The sequence below is a fragment of the Myotis nattereri genome (genome assembly GCF_964212035.1).
Source record: "Myotis nattereri genome assembly, chromosome: 1".
Classification (NCBI taxonomy): Eukaryota; Metazoa; Chordata; class Mammalia; order Chiroptera; family Vespertilionidae; genus Myotis; species Myotis nattereri.
Window position 1 is genome coordinate 229,414,041 of NC_138075.1, and position 15,880 is coordinate 229,429,920.

The 15,880-nt window shown below is 71.6% G+C and overlaps 1 protein-coding gene across 2 annotated transcripts; it reads right to left on the bottom strand.

The window, feature by feature from the left end:
• On the bottom strand, nt 1-15,832 carry DOK7 (docking protein 7). 2 transcript variants are annotated; one of them, XM_081095221.1, is made up of 10 exons: nt 15,725-15,832; nt 15,613-15,658; nt 10,040-10,270; nt 9,168-9,368; nt 6,455-6,574; nt 5,794-5,913; nt 4,833-5,560; nt 1,244-1,298; nt 427-531; nt 1-187 (listed from the first exon to the last, which is right to left on the bottom strand). In XM_081095221.1, exons 1-10 carry the CDS (start codon nt 15,776-15,778, stop codon nt 51-53), a joined length of 1,797 nt encoding a protein of 598 aa, XP_080951347.1. In that variant the 5' UTR covers nt 15,779-15,832; the 3' UTR covers nt 1-50. The 2 variants fall into 2 exon arrangements, with proteins under 2 accessions (XP_080951347.1, XP_080951346.1); XM_081095220.1 differs by lacking the exons at nt 1-187; nt 427-531; nt 1,244-1,298; nt 15,613-15,658; nt 15,725-15,832 and having other exon boundaries at nt 3,765-5,560; nt 9,168-9,361; nt 10,040-10,149.
• Nucleotides 15,833-15,880: the final 48 nt, after the last annotated feature.

Sequence of the window (15,880 nt, forward strand, 5' to 3'; positions counted from 1 at the left end):
CGGTCGCCACTGCTCAGCCACGGGCCGTGCAGTCACGGGGGCGAGGCCGCTCAGCGAGGGGCCCCCTTCCTCCTGGGCTCCAGCTGGGCCAGCCGCTCCTCGCGGGCCTGTGCGTGCTGGGCCCCCGCCCGCCGGGCCGCCGCCGTGGCCGCCAGGTCGATCTGCGCGTAGCCGGAGGTGCTGGTCCCTGGAAGCGGCCCCGGTGAGCTGGCCCAGGGGCCCCAGGAAGCCGCTCCTCCCGCAGGGGCCTCGGCGGGACAGGGCGCAGGGCTGGGGGTCCTACCCTTGCCCTCCACCCAGCAGGGCCTGAGCCGGAAGCGGGGGGCTCCTGGGCGGGAGCGCAGCTCGGCAGGAGGAAGGACAGGGTGGCTCGCAGCCAGGTGCCGGGGTAAGGCCCTCACTCCCAGGGGCCCACGGGGGACCCACCTCGGACGCCCGCGCCCGCCTCCGGGAGCTCCAGGCCCAGGTAGAGCAGCTGCTTCGTGGAGGAGGGGCTGGCGGGGATGTTCACATAGGTGGTCGCCGGGCCTCCTGCAGGGACAGGGCTGTGAGTCCCGGGGGCTGAGGGCTGAGCCGGCCCGAGCGCAGCAAAGAGCTCCCGCCTTCACTCCTCCAGGGCCTGGTCCGGCTTCGGGGGTCCTGACCCCACCCACGTCCCTCCCTAACCTTAACCCCCGGGCTTCTGAGAAGGGTGCCCCACCCCCACCCCTGCAATGCCCACTGCAGCCCAGGGACCACACCCTCTGTCTCTGGCCCCTGCATGCCACCCACCCACCACCCTAACCCCAACCACCCTCCCGGCCACTCCCTCCTCAGGTCCCCGCGCCCAGCTCCTCCCAGACAGGACACCCCACCCTGCCCCGGCCCCGGGCTAACCCCGGGTGACCGCCTACTCCAGGTTTCAGGGGCCCCTCCCCTGAGCCCCCATGTCCATCCACAGTGACACCTCCTCCAGGATGGCCTCAGGCACGCCAAGTCCCCTCCACCGTCCACGAAACTGCCCCCTGGGGTTCAGGGCAGGCCCCCAAGTAGCAGGCTGCCAGGTGCAGACAACCACCCTGCCCGCCTGGCTGGGGCAGGACTGACCACGTGGCCCAGGCCCCCTCCCCAGCAGCCCCGTGCTCCTGCCCAGGCTCCGTGGCACGCTGCCCACCACCCGGCCCTCTCAGGTGCAGGTGCCCTGGCTGGGCCGTCCCTGCAGCCGCTGTGACCGCCCCTCCCGTCCCGCGTGCAGAGCTGGGACTGAGGCCGAGCCTACCTGGGTGCGTGGGGGGCGCAGGGGGCGAGGCCGCGGCTCCCTAGACCAGAGAGAGCTGGGTCAGCATCGCCTGTTCCCACCCCTCACCCAGCGGAGCCGGGACGCTGACCAGAAGAGCGACGCAGGACAGGGCGCCAGGCCACCCACAGGGGAGATCAGCCTGGGCCCCTCTCCGTGTGCCCCTGGAGTCGCCTGTCCCCTCACCCCCCCCCCCAGCACCCACAGGCCCCGAGGGGAGAGGATCGGCCCAGGTCCACCTGCCCCAGCTGAGCTGGACTGGCTTTCTGGCTGCAGCCGCCACCCGCACCCCCGGAGGCTGTGCGTGCACCGGGCCGGCCCGGCGCCTCCTCCAGGTGCGGACAAAGCAGAGAAGGAAGGCGCTGGTGGCCCCAAGCAGGGGCTCTGACCAGAAGGAGGGAGGGAAGGCGGCCCTGCCTGGCACCCGATCCCTGTAGGAGCTGCCCCGGGAGGGGCAGGGCAGGGGCTGGATAGCGTCCTGAAGAGGGCAGCCCAGCAGTGGGGCATCGAGGCGGGGCTGGGGGCTGTCGAGGTGCCCAGCCTGCTGGCTGGGAAGGCGAGGTGCTGCCAGGCTCAGCATATACTCCCCCACTCCCCCCCCACCACGCGCGCCCCCCCCCCCCCGCCCCCGGTCCAGGCCAGGCTGCAGAGCGCCTGTGTACAGGAGCCCTGGGCGCGCTCACACCTTGCCCGGGGGCCTGATCTTCCACATCCAGGGCGGCCGGCCCACTGCCCTCCAGGAGCGGGCACCCACACAGGCCCCCTGCCCTCGGAGCCACCCCCCCCCTCCCCGCACCTGCTTCCAGGCTAGTCCTGCAGGTGCCTATCAAACCCTGCACTGTGGGGGCACAGCATGTGCTGGGGATGAGCCGCATGCGTCCCTCCCTGGGGGCCAGAGGGCAGGGGAGTCGGGGGACAGGGCTCAGGACTCCTGAGGAGGTCCATCCTCTGGGTGCCCCCAGCCCTGTCGCTGGCAGGAAGCCCCGCTTGGCCCACCCGCCCTGAGCAGGAGCGGAGCAGCAGTACTCACTCGGGAGGGAGGGAGGGAGGGAGGGACCAAAAGGCTGTGCTGGTGGCCCCACCGCCCTGGGCCATCCTGGGACCCAAGGGGGGCCCGAGGTATGAAATGCCTGGCCCCCAAGAGCCCCAAAGGCCACAGGGTCAGAGGCCATTCCCATGAAGGGTCCCTCCCTCCTTGGGTGAGGATGTGAGGGCTAGGGTTAGGGTTAGGGCTAGGGTCAGGACTAGGGTTAGGGTTAGGGCTAGGGTTAGGGTTAGGGCTAGGGTCAGGATTAGGGTTAGGGTTAGGGCTAGGGTTAGGGTTAGGGTTATGTTTAGGGTTAGGGTTAGGGTGTTGGTTAGGGTTAGGGTTATGGTTATGGTTATGGTTATCATTAAGGTTAATGTTAGGGCAAAGAAGGGAACTCACTGAACCTCTGGGGCCTCAGTCTGCTGTGGGCAGAGTGACGCTGGCCCTGTCTGTGGACACGGGACTCATGGACAGAAGCCCCGTGGGATTTTGTCAGGACTGAGCCAGCCCTACGGGTCACTGCCTGCTCGCTGGTCTGTAGCTCGCAGCCCTGTGTTTTTGCGGAGGCCTGCGGGTTCGCTGTTGGGTGGAGGTGATGTTGGCCGTGTTTGTAATAATTCTGCTCTGAGGCCTCTAACGACACCTGTGATCGCATTGCCCCTCTGCGTGTTCCCGGGAGGCCAGGCCCCTGGCCCTGCTGTGGAGGAGGAAACTGAGGCTCCGACGGGTGGAGTGACTTCTGCCCCCGCCCCCCTGGCCAATAGGAGGGCCCGGCCCTGTCCCAACGCCCGCCTTTCCCACCTTCAGTGCGCAGGGCCCACCACTCCCATCCCACTGGGTGTAAATGCGGGTGGAAGGGGGTGACAGGACAGGACGTGCAGTGGAGACCGTGGTGGGGTCCCTGGAGCTCCCCCACCCACGGGAGAGCCCGGAGCGAGGGCAGCCGGGCTCTGAGCCAGCACCCACCCTGGCCCAGAACACGAGTGTCCACCTCCCCTGGACCCGGGCAGCCACCTGCCTGCATCCCAGGGCCTCTGAAGACCTCACTGTGGCCTCCAGTGAACACTCAGAGGCCACATATCATATGTGTACATGCATCATACAGACCACACACATGCACATACAATGTACACGAATGCACAGAACATGCACGTGTGCTGCATGCACAGGGACATGTCACACACCACAAGTGCACACAGAGAGGTGCATATACATATGTGCACACACATACACACCACACAGCTGCATGCCACATACAATACACAGCTGCACACACATGCACACGTAACACACCACAATGCACACTTGCACACACATGAGCCCCAGAGGCTGTCTGAAGCCGCCACTCCTTTCCACATGCACCACACTGAGGCCTTAAGCGGCTGGACGGGCGCTCTGACCCCTGCGGAGCCGGTGGGCGGGTGGGGAGCGCCGGGCACACGAAACAGGACGAGGTGGTAAGAAAAGAACCTTTTATTTCCGGTCCAAGAATTCATTACAAACTGTCAGGTTTAAAAATGTAAAAGAGCAACAACCGCCGTCGGCCGACAGTGAAGGTGGGAAGCGGACAGTACCGGTGAGCACTCGGCCCGACGGGTGATTCCGGAGGAGGGACGCCGCCGCCCAGAGTCCAGAATCCACGGGCACAGGCCGCTTGCGGTGCCTCTGAAATCGCAGCGAACGCACAGCCGAGGCCAGACAGCGCACTCCATGCAGGCGAGCAGTCGGCCTCGAGGGCGCGGGCAGGAGCGGGGCCACGGGCCCAGGGCCCAGGACGGACGCAGAGGGACAGGCCCGAAGCGTGCCCCCCCTGCGTCTGAGCCGCCGCCAGCCCTTTTGCAGCTGGTACAGCTGGGCCCCGCGGGCTGACCACTGGAGGCGTCCAGGCCCTGCCCCCGCCCCGGCCCGTCCAGGACGCAGCTGGTGTGGAGTGAGCGGAAGGGCCGTCCAGAGCCAGGAGGGCCAGCCCCACCGTCCCTGCGCCTCCCAAGCCTCAGTTTCCTCCCCACAGGACAGGCCGCCTGTGGGTGTGGGTGTGGGTGTGGGTGTGGGTGTGGGTCCGGGTCGGAGCAGGGGGCGGGGACAAGGGAAGGCTCGCCCTACACTCGGACACGCCGCAAGGCTGTCTCAGGCTCACGTTCCCAGACAGGACGCGTGAATGGAGCTGACCGGGGACTTCACCTCTGCGGGCGGTGCCTGCGCGACGGGGGAGGGGACACGACCGGGCAGTGACCGGGCAGTCCGAGGAGGCAGTGGGCAGGGCCAGGCCTGGGGTCCCGCCCAACCCCCCCGCCGCCTCCGCTGGAATCCAGGAGGCACTTCCAGCAGCGCCGGTGGGACCACCCGGTCCTGCGGGTTCGCGGGTTCGCCAGCGGCGGCAACACCCCCTTGCGGCCCCGATGCCCCAAGGCCGGCCCTGGGGTGGTTGCCCTCCCCGCTGAGCCGCACGCTGCCGGGGCCACCAAACGGCAAAGGGCCACCCCGCGGAGCCGCGCCCTCCTGTCCCGTTCAGGGAGGGGGGTTTACCTTGAGTCCCCCGCAGACCGGACACGGGGCAAAGAACGCCGGAGGGGGCCCCGCGCGGAGGCCGCCTGCTTCCCAGGGCTCTCGAGGGGCCGGGCCGGGCGGCGCCGCCTCGCCGCCGGGGGCCTCCGTCTCCGGGCCCCGCCGTCTCGCGCCCGGCCAGCCAGAGGGACACCCCGCGGACGTCGGGCCGCCCGGGTCCCCGGCCGCGCCATCGCCCAGGCCGCCCTGCGCCGCCGGGGCCCGGTCCCGGGGGGCCTGGCGCAGGCTGCGGGGCGTGTCGTAGTGGGGCCGCGGGGCGCCGGGCACCTGGTACTCCGCGGCGCCGGGCGGGCAGGCGCACAGGCGGGGCTCGGGCGCCCCCGCCGCCGGCGGCAGGCTGAGCTGCGAGCCGCACTCGTCGCCCGCGCGCCACACGTCCAGGCTGCTCCCCGCGCAGGACGAGCAGCTGCCCGAGTAGGAGGAGTGGCTGCCCGTGGCGATGCCGCTGTCCGAGGAGCTCTGGCGGCCCACCTCCTGCAGCTGCCGCGGCCGCAGCGGCCTGGGCGGCGGCCTGGAGGCGCCCGGCGCGGCCTCCCCGAGGGCGAGGGCGGAAGCCGGCAGCCCGGGCCCCTCCTGCGACGCGCTGGCGGAGGACGAGGACGGCTCCGGCCACGCGGCGAGCCGGCTGCTGGCGCTGACGTCCGAGTGGCTGGCCTCCGACGAGGAGCTGGACAGGCTGCGGTCGTCCCCTGAGCCGGAGGGAGAGGCGCTGGGCGCTCGCCGCCGGAACGTCCCCGGCCGCCTCCCTCCCCACGCGCGGCGGCGCCCTGAGCCCGTTAGTCGGGGCCTCGGCCCCGTGGCACCTGGTGCTGGGCACCGGGAGTCGGGATGAACGCGGGAAAGGACGGCGAGCACGAGGGGGAGGGGCGAGGGCTCGGGGGTCGCGAAGGCCCACCCCGCCGCCCCAGCCCGCGGGCGGTACCTCCGCTGCCCGGCCGGCCGCAGTGGGACAGGAGGCTGAGCCGCTTCTCCAGCTGCAGGGCCTCCAGGGCCTCCTGGGCCACTCGCTCCTCCGCGGTGGCGGGGCCCCCGGGGCCGGCGTCTGCGGCAGAGGAACCACAAGGGGCAGCCCCAGCCTCCTGACCCCCCGGCCCCCGCCACGGCCCACGCGCCACCCAGGACACACGGTGAGCCCGGCACGGTCAGGGCCCCAGGCGCCCTGGTGCAGCCCCAACGCCACCGCAGGCCACGGGCGACCCCGCGGGCCACACCCCTGCACCGCACCGCGCCCGGGGCTGCACGTCAGGACGGCGCCAGCAGAGGGCGCTGCGGGCCCAGCGAGCCGGCTGAGCCCCGGGCCGGGCTGGGGAAGGAGGGAGCCAGGCCACCGCCGGGAAGGCGACCAGGTGTGGCCCACGGTGCAGCCCCTGCCCGCCCGCCTCCAGCCCTCCGTGCCCGCGGCCTCAGGGGGCCCGTCCGGGTCGGGGCTTCTGGCTGACCCCTCCTGTCCCCACTGTCCCAGCCAGAAGCGGGGCCAGTGTCCGCCCGGCTCAGCCGGAGGAGGAGGCCTGTGCCAGGGCCCAGCGGAGCGGGGACAGGGCAGAGGCCGAGGGACCCTCCCGCTGGGACCGCGCCCCACGCACCTGGGAGAACCGGCCGCAGCCCAGAGGGGCCCTTGCTCGGGGAGATGCCCCGGACGATGCAGTCGAACAGGAAGCTGATCCGCTCCCCCTCGGCCGAGGACAGGAAGAAGACTCCAGCCCCTGCGGGGACAGCCCGTCAGCCTGGCCCCCACAGTGGGCGGCAGCCTGGGCAGGGGTGGGGGTGGGGGCTCCAGGGCCAGGTGGGGCTGGCAGGAGGAAGCCCTGAGCAGAGCCTGGAGGCCCCTGTCAGGAGCTTCCCCGTACCCCCCCGCCCCCTGCCGGGTGAGTCGCACAGCTCCGGAGCCCTGGGGACTAGCCACGCCAGCGCGCGCCCCTCCTGTGTGACAGGAATGGGGGGGCCTCCCCGTAGGCAGAGGGGCTCCAGCGGCTGGTGGCCACAGGAGGAGCTGGCCGGTGTCCTGGCTGCACAGGGAGCCCAGCAGCCCCCCCACATCTCCGAGTTCCTCTGGGGGGGCAGGGCTGCCTGGAGCAGGGCCCACCCCCAGGAAGGGCGGAGACTTAGCGTCGGGCTCCACACCTGTCCCCTTGCCCCGGGTCCTGAGTGGTGAGGAGGTGCTGGCCTGCGCCTAGAAGAACCGGCCCCCGCCCACCAGCCAGCGCCGGCCCTGTGTACAGGTGCAGGCTGAGGGCCTGTGGGCTCCCTCCCGGCAAAGGAAGGGCCCGGTGGGGATCCCAGCCCCAGGGATGGACAGAGGGGACACCTGGGCAGAGGGGAGACCTGGGCAGAGGGGGCGCCTGGGCAGAGGGGGCGCCTGGGCAGAGGGGGCGCCTGGGCAGAGGGGGAGACCTGGGCAGAGGGGGCGCCTGGGCAGAGGGGGCGCCTGGGCAGAGGGGGCGCCTGGGCAGAGGGCAGGCGGGGTGAGTCAGCGCCGCGGGGTGAATGAAATCCCTCACTGCGAGTGAATGGGACGCCGTCACGTGGGCTGGGCGGCGGCGGCCTCAGCGCACAGGAATGCCCGGGCCCAGGCGCTGCCGTTGCCCAGAGAAAGGCACGTGCTCCGGAGGGAAGGTCCCTGGCGCCCGGGCAGCCCCACCCCTGGCAGCGCCACGGCGCGGAGGGCCCTACACGGGGTCAGTGCCCTGGGTCCGAGGCAAGGCCCCACCTGTGACCTGCTGCTGAGCCGGGAAAGCTGAGGCTCAAGCCAGGCCCCCACCAGGGCTCCCCCGCCCGCTGCGCCCACCAAGGGCCCGGCCTCTAATCCGAGCTCCGGGCAGCTGGCAGCCGCCGGGCACAGTCAGTCCCCCGACTATAAAAAACCACATTACAGGGGCGCCGGGCGCCGCATTCCTCCGCGTCTGCCAGCGCCCCGCTGCGGGCCAGGCGGCTGCTGGCCGATGCTCCTGGACGGGCGCTCCCTGACCTCTCGCTGGCCCTCCAGGCGCCGGCCCCGCTGCCCACAGGCTCCCGGGGGGAGGGCTCCCCCGAGGCCGAGTCCCCCCAACCCAGTGGGTACAGCGCCCCGCGGAGCAGAGGGGGAAACAGGCAGGAGAGGCGAGTTGGAGGCGAGGGCAGAGCGATCTGCAGATGGTCGCACCGTCTGGGACCCTGGGCCGAATGGGAGCACCTCCAGCTGGAGGGAGGGGTGAGGCTCCCGGCCCCTGGGCCACCAGGCAGGCCCCGCACTCGGACGGGCAAGTGTGGGGGCTGCCCGCCCGGGGTTCCTCCTGCAGGATGGGGTTTGCACAGGCCAGTGCGTCGCCCCCTCCCCTTGCCCCCGGCTGGGTGTCCCCGTGCCACCTCGGGCACCGCGTCATGTGGACACTCGCCCCAGCATCGCGCTGGGGTGGCACCAGCCCGGCCCCCCCAACCCCAGAGCGGGAGCCACAGGTCGGAAGCCAGAGCAGCCGCCCGCTCAGAAGTGATGGGGCCTCAGAGCCGGGGCCTCGACCTCCTCGCTGGACCCTGACCCCCTGACAGGTTCCTGTTCTCTGACTGCGACTCACCAACGTCTCTCGTCCGCTGCCGGGGGGGGGGGGGGGGGCCGCGACCCAGGCTGCCCAGGCCCCTGCACTAGACGGGCTGGCGCGGGGAGGGGCTCCAGGCTGCACCCCCACCCTGGGGCCCTCACCTCACCCCTCCTCACACCCCGTTGCCCCTCCCACGCCCCCTTCAATCACCACCTGGTTAAGGGGCCAGGAACCCACAGGCCCTCCCCCCACAGCTGCTGGGAACCTGCCCCCCAGCGTGACCACCGCTGGCACCTCCCCAGGCCTTGCCTCCCCCCCTGCACCACCCAGGTGCCACCTCACACACGTCTGTGAGGGCTCCCGGCGACCTGGCAACCTCTCCTCTGGGTGGAGGAGAGAAGGGGCTCCAGGTCCCCGGCAGTGGCAGCTGTCACCCCAAGGCCACAGCAGGAGCCATGCCCACACCCCCAGCCATGCCAGCCAGACCTCGGCGCAGCCAGGCAGGCGGCCCAGAGTCCCCGAGGCCCAGGTCCACCCCGCAGCGGCCAGGCCTCACACCCTCCGCTCCCCTCCAGACCTGCCCTGGGAGCTGGCCTGGCCTCCTCTGGGGCCGGGCAGTCCTCCACCCTCCCTGCCCGGGGTGGGGGTGGGGGTGGGAACCCCAAGGAGCCCTGGTCCGTGTGTGTGAGGGCGCTTCTCTGCGTGCCCCCCACACCCGTCTATTCTTTCTTTCCATTAAATCTGAACTCAAACTCCGACACGGCGGCCTCAGACGCAGACTTACAGTAGCCACACCTGGTCCCGCCTTCCAAGATGAAGCCGTGGGGCACGGCCCCGTAGCGCCGCAGGTCCGACAGCTTCCACTGCCCCGCGACGGCCGGGGGCACGGCCCTGGCCACCACCAGCATGTCGTTGCAGAGGTGGAGGGTGGCAGGGCCGCTCTCCAGCTTGGTGCCCGGAGCCACCGTCACGGGGAACCTGTGCACTGAGCCAGGCAGGGAGAGGGCATCAGCGGGCAGAGGGCAGGGAGAGGGCAGCAGAGGGCAGAGGGCAGGGAGAGGGCAGCAGAGGGCAGGGAGAGGGCAGCAGCGGGGGCAGAGGGCAGGGAGAGGGCAGCAGCGGGCAGAGGGCAGGGAGAGGGCAGCAGAGGGCAGGGAGAGGGCATGATAGGGCAACAGCGGGGCAGAGGGCAGGGAGAGGGCAGCAGTGGGGCAGGGGCAGGGGCAGAGGGCAGGGCAGAGGGCAGCACCAGCCCCGTGGCTGCCCTCACCTCCCTGGCCTTCAAGCCGGGCAAGCCCTCGGAGTGGCTGCCCTGCCCATTCCTGCCACCCACAGCCGGGCTTGGCTCCGGGGCGGCTCCTCACGGACTCTCCCTCAGGAAGCAGCCCGTTTCAAAGACGGGGAAACTGAGGCTCAGGGAGGCTGCCTCACAGCCGCCTGGCAACAGGGGCCTCCCGTCTCGGTTAGGGGTCTCCCTGGTGCTGAGCACACTCATCCCACCTCGGAGAGGGGTGCACCCCTGGGGGACCAGTCCCCAGGGAGGGTGACAGCAGCCTGCCCGGCCCTGCGTCATCTCCACCCCCTCTGAGCCCGCGTCGCCGCCCAGGGCCCCGCCCCCGAGACACCCGCTGGGCGCCCAGGCCCAGGGCCACTCACCCTCGCCGAGGGCGTAGCGGATGCGGGCGTCCCAGGCGCACATGGCCTCGCGGCTGTCGAAGCCCAGCATGACGGCCTGCGACAGGCAGACGATGGCCAGCGTGTGGGCCAGGCCCTCGTAGGCCAGGCCGGGCTCCAGGCCGCAGATGTCCTCCAGCGTCAGGCTGCTGCGCTCCCGCAGGCCCTTGGCGCGCTCCGCCCGGTCCCTGTAGGCCAGCATCAGCAGGCAGTCTGCGGGGCGCGGGGAGGCGTCAGGGCGCCAGCCAGCACCCGCCCCAGGGAGTCCTGGGTTCTCGGGGTGACCCCGAGCCAGCCACGCAGCCATTCTGCCTCGTGTGCTGGGGTCCCCCCCGCCTGTTGCCAACGGGAAAGCCGGCAGCTGGCTAGCGGGGTGGGGACAGGAGTATCGACGCTCAGCCACTGAGTGGCCCCAGAACACCCTGCCTCCAGCGCAGCCCCCCCCTCCCCAGTCTTTGGTTGGGGCGCAGCGTCCCGTTTAAGTGGGTGGCGCCCCGAATCCTGCAGGAAAGCGTGAGACATCGCCCGGGGAGCAGGGCAGGGGCGCTGCCGCTTTGATCCCCGACCTACAGCGCCAACCCCACGTGGGCGAACATTGCCCCTGCCCCTGCCCCCTGCCCCCTGCCCCCTGCCCCTGCCCCCTGCCCCTGCCCCCTGCCCCTGGCCCCTGCCGCCCCTGGCCCCTGCCACTGACGCTGCCCCTGCCCCTGACGCTGCCCCTGCCCCTGCCCCTGGCCCCTGCCCCCCCTGGCCCCTGCCCCTGACGCTGCCCCTGCCCCTGACGCTGCCCCTGCCCCTGACGCTGCCGGGAATGAGCCGCGGTGCTGGCTGGCTCCTGCCCGGCCCAGCCCCGAACCTTGGTCCCAGCCTCAGAGCAAGGGGGCCTGAGTGACAGCGAGGCCACTGCCCACCGCAGCCTCCGTCCCCGCTGCGCCCTCCACCCGAGGGGTGACAGCAGGTGGCTGTGTCCCTGCGAACCCACGCTCACAGCCTCACGGCGGGGACGGAGCTGGGGCCTCGCCTCCTGCTCAAGACCTGGCCACCGTGTTCAGACGCTTCCACCAGGAACTGCAAAGATCTCCCATTTTGAGAAAATAAAGAAGGAAATCAGAACCATCAGAGGTTCCAGCATGTTCTCTCCCAAGTGTGGCCCGGAGTCAGTCACACGGCAGCACGACGGCGCGTGTCCATGGAAATGTCCCCCAACGTGTCTCCAGAGCCGAGACGTCAGGACGGGAGGGAGCGGTGACCGCAGGAGGGCCAGCAGGAGGCCGTGGGGAGGACTCCCCGGGGGGGGCAGGGGGAAGCGCAGGGCAGGCAGTTGCTGGGGAGCAGGCCGGGGACAGCCCCCCCCCCGCCTCCCGTGCCCTCCTCACAGCAGCCCCCCGCCTCCTCGGCGCTGGGAGCCTCTCTGTCCATCTGAGAAATGGGCAGCCCCCACCCCAGGAGCCGAGGCCCTGACTGGGCCCCCGTCACATGGGAGCCCTTGGCATCCCCACCCCACAGGCGAGCACGGGGCTAGCAGGTCCCTAAACACAGGGAAGGGTGCAGCCTGCCCACGTGGCCTGCCCCAGGCTAGCCCGCCCCAGCCCTGCAGGGAGGGGGCAGTAGGGGACTGGTGCTCAGGGTGGGAAAGGCAAAGGGCCCTGCCCCTGTCAGGACCCTGAAAGTCCCTCACTGGTCCCCTGGGGGCCCACTCTCACCCCCCCCCCCCGCTCTGCCCCACAGCCTCCCCGCCTCCCCTCAGCCCTCCTTCTGCTCAGGGCAACCTGGGGACCCAGGGGACAGCCCAGCAGTCAGGCACTGAGCGGGACAAGAGGAGGAACCGTGAGGGAGGTGATGGGGTAGGGACAGGCACTGACGGCAGCGAGGGCGGTGCACCTGGGCTCAGGGTCAGAGAACAGACTTTGACTTCTGAGTGATGGAAGGAGTCAGCCCAGCAGCCCCACAAGGAACAGCATGGTGCTGGAGGGAACAGCCAGTGCGAAGGCTCAGAGGCAGGGACCCAGAGGGCTGGGCCGGCATGAGGGATAGGGGAAGAGTGGTCCCAGATCAGGCGTTTGGGTCGGGGGCCTGGAGAGGCAGGCCTAGAGCCTCACTCCAACGCCCAGGGAGCCTGCGGGCTCTAAGCCAAGGGGCCTGGCCTGGCCGCGCGTGGAGAGGGGACGCGGGTGACCACAGAGCCTCCAGCTCCGGCAGCTGCTCGGGAGAGAGGCGCTGGCTGGGCCGCCTGCGGTCACCACGGCGACGGGTCCAGAGAGCCCCACTCACAGGCCCTCCTGGAGGCGGGACGAGGGAGAGGAAGAGGGAAGGGATGCTGGGGCCAGTGGGGCAGGGGCCGAGCTGGGGTGCTGTCCCGGACACGTGAGCCAGAGAGGCCTGTGGGGCAGCAGGCGGCGCGCCCCCAGCAGCTGAATGTAAAAATAACCGTGCAGTCATGAGCACGCAAAGGCCTTGACAGCAGGAGGGGGCACCTGGGAAGAGAGCCTCCCAACTCCGTGGGGGGCGGGGGGCCTGCGCGAAGACCAGAGCCCGAGTGGCTGGAGATGGGGGTCCGCACGCCGACAAGGCCGGAGCCGGCACGGAGGCCGGAGGAGCAGCAGCTGGACTTGCCCTGAGAGGTCACAGTGACCTTGAGGCGGTGTCTTCGGGGGAGCAGCTGCTGGAGCCGGGGGACCTGCTGATGGTGCAGCAGGGGGTGGGGCGCGTGGGCTTGGGGACTGGCCGGGCTGGCCTGCAGGTGCCGCACAAGCCCGCTCACCGGCTGGTGCAGGAAGGACCGGGTTCAGGCTGTGCACCTGGGCGTGGAGGGCGTGCGGGCTCACACAGGCATTGGGGGCACACAGGCTCCGGGTGCCCGGCCCACGCCACCGCCCCTCCCAGTCTGGGCAGGGAGCACCCCGTGTGAGCAGAGCCAGATCTGAGCTGAGGGGCCCCAGCTGCACCCACATTGTTCAGGCTGCCTGCCTGGCCGGGACCCAGACGTCGCGCCCATTCCTGTGGGCACAGAGCTCCCAAGGCCAGGAGACCCTCCACTCACCACCAACTGGGACCCACCACAGCGCCAACCCCCGGGAGGCCCTGGGAGGCTGTGCAGCCGCAGGTGCTGCCGAGAGCAGCGGGGCTCCCAGCCCCTCACCCAGCAGGTCCCACCCCGGCAGGTTGCCCACGAGGCGAGGCTGCTCGGGCACCCGCCTCAGCACAGACCCGGGGAGACAGGGCAGCCTGCCACGGGGCAGCAGGGCTGTGGGGCTGGGGGCTGGGGGCTGGGGGCAGGCTATGCCTATAATAATGCCCGAGGCCCTGCCAGGCCCTTCTCTAGGCTGGACGAAGCCCCCAGGGCACCCGCACAGGACGAGGTACAAGGGACCCCTGAGCGTGGTGGGCCGGGAGCCACCCAATGCTCTGCTCCGGAAGTGCCTCTGACGCCTCATCTCCAGGCCGCACACGACACCCCCTCCCACCATCCTGAGCCTCAGCCTGGAGGAAGGGAGACGCTGCCCGGCCACCAGGCGTGGGCCCGGGCCACGGGGGGACCAGGCACGCATCCCCGCCAGGACAGGCTGAGGCCAGGGACACGCCCACGAAGCGTTAGGGCCCGTGGGGCAGGTTCTCCACGTCCGCTTCCCCAGGTGCGGCCCTTCCTCGCCCGGGAGACAAGACAAGGTGCCCTTCGCGCCGCACCCTGCCGCCTCTTACTGTCCGCGGGCGCTCCCGGGACAAACTCGAGGGCAGGACTGACCCCCCTTCCCAGGCTCCCCTTGTCGCCTCACCAGGATCGGGGGTCTCAGCTGTGAAGTCCTCAGGGATGGAACCTGCTCCCCGCCCCAGAGCCCCTGGGGGAGCTGGTCTTCAGGACAGGCAGGGAGGGGGCTGGATGGGTCGCGGCCCCAGCACCCGGCACATGGGGGGGGCAGGGCCGCGTACAGGGGGCTCGGCGGGAGCCTCTGCCTCGGTCTGTAAGATGCCTGCAGTTCTCATGCCCAACAGGGTGGACGTCACCCAGCGGGGAGACCCTGGACCCGAGCGCCCCAGTGTCCTGCCCGCTCCTCTCCAGCAGCTCCGCCCTGGGCTCCCGCGGTGGCTGCTCCCTGCCGCTTCGGCGTTGGGGACCCTGGAGCTCCATGATTCTGCCCTCTTTGGGGGCCTGTACACTCCCCCTGCACCCCCAGACCCATGCTCACTCTCAGAGAGCTGACACTGGCAAGAAGGCCACCACGGGCTGAAATCACTGCTCCCCCCACCCCCCGCCAGACAAAGACCAACCCCAGGGCTGCTCTTCCAGGGGGACCCCCCCAGGTCTGCACGGGCCCAGCTCACCACAGCTGGCTGGAGCCCTTCACCAGCACATGGGCCTGTGCCCTGCCTGCCCTCAGCCTGGCTGGGGCTCTCCCTGTCTCCCAGCCCCACGTTCTCCCCGCCTCCCTGCAGTTCCCGGGACAGGCACCGGGCGCCGGGCCGCGGGAGAGGCGGCGAGTCCCCCTCGCAGGGAGCCAGGCCCCAGAGGGGCGGCGAGGCCGGCAGGGAGTGAGTGAGTCCGGCCAAAAGCGGGCCTTGCACTGCACCCGTGAGGTGCCGGGAGCAGGCTCTGCAGAAGGGACGGAGGAGGGGGCGCAGGAGAACAGGAGGGCACCCCACACCCTCTCTGGGAAGCAACAGCCCGAGGCTCCTGGAGCCTGTGGCAGGCCCCACTGTGCGGTGCACCCAGCATCCCACACAGAGCCTGCCGGGCGGCTCCGGGCACCTGTCTCCACCAGCAGCTGCAGCCGGCGCCAGCTTCCCAACTGGCCCAGTCACTGCTGAAGGGGGAGATGCCCGGCTTTGGGCTGGGGTGCCGCCTGGGGGGCGGGGGCCATTCTCTCCTCCAGGAGGGCTGTGCCCCCACACCAGGAGACCCCTTTCTCAGAAGCACCCCTGCTCCCACCCCAGCCCCGCCCCTGCTCTACCTGGGGCAGGTGGGGGGTCCGTGGGGCAGGTGGAGAGCCGCGGGGCAGGTGGGGGGCCGCGGGGCAGGTGGGGGGTCCGTGGGGCAGGTGGAGAGCCGCGGGGCAGGTGGGGGGGCCGTGGGGCAGGTGGAGAGCCGTGGGGCAGGTGGGGGGCCGCGGGGCAGGTGGGGGGGCCGCAGGGCAGGTGGGGGGGCCGCGGGGCAGGTGGGGGGGCCGCGGGGCAGGTGGGGGGGCCGCGGGGCAGGTGGGGGGCCGCGGGGCAGGTGGGAGGGCCAGGCCCCACCCCTCGGCTCCAGGCCCTGGCTCAGTGGTCATTCTGTGGGTCCCTGGGGGTCGGAGGGCAGCCGGCTCGCACTCGCACCCCCGCGGGCGCAGTCCGCCTCCGGAAAGGGGTTGTCGCCCGGGCCTTGGGGCTGACACTGCGCTCAGCCCCGCACCGGCCGCGGTGGGTCCGGTCCCGGCGGCGGAGGCCAGGCCGGCGCGCTCTCCGGTTACAGCCTCAGCCCCGGCGCCGGCTATTTCGGGGAGCTGGCCGCGCTCCGCCGCCCAGCGCAGGAGGCCACCGGCGCCCGCGCCCCGCGCCCAGCCCGGCCCGCCCGGCCCGCTCACCTGCCACCGGCGACGGCTTGCGCAGCACCAGCCACCTACTCTTCCACTGCGGGGACAGGGGGCGTGAGCGGCCGCCCGCGCCCGCCCGCCCCCGCCCGCCGCGCGCCCGCACCTTCTTGCCGTCCCGCAGCTTGACCTGGCCCTCCACCAGCGCCGCCTCGGTCATCTTCTGTCATGGTTCCCGCCGCCCGGCCCGCGCCCGCCGCCCGCCGCCCGCCGCCCGCCGCCCGGCCCAGGGTCACTTTCAGAACAGCTAGCGGAGGCCGGC

Bases quoted from the DNA above. Each gene is read 5' to 3' on its own strand.
- DOK7 (XM_081095221.1), bottom strand. From the start codon at position 15,778: ATGACCGAGGCGGCGCTGGTGGAGGGCCAGGTCAAGCTGCGGGACGGC. The intron at 10,271-15,612 runs GTGAGCGGGCCG...CGCGCCCCGCAG, and splicing joins CAAGCCGTCGCCGGTGGCAG to ACTGCCTGCTGATGCTGGCC. The intron at 6,575-9,167 runs GTAAGTCTGCGT...CTGTCCCCGCAG, and splicing joins CGGGACCAGGTGTGGCTACT to GGGCTGGAGTCTTCTTCCTG.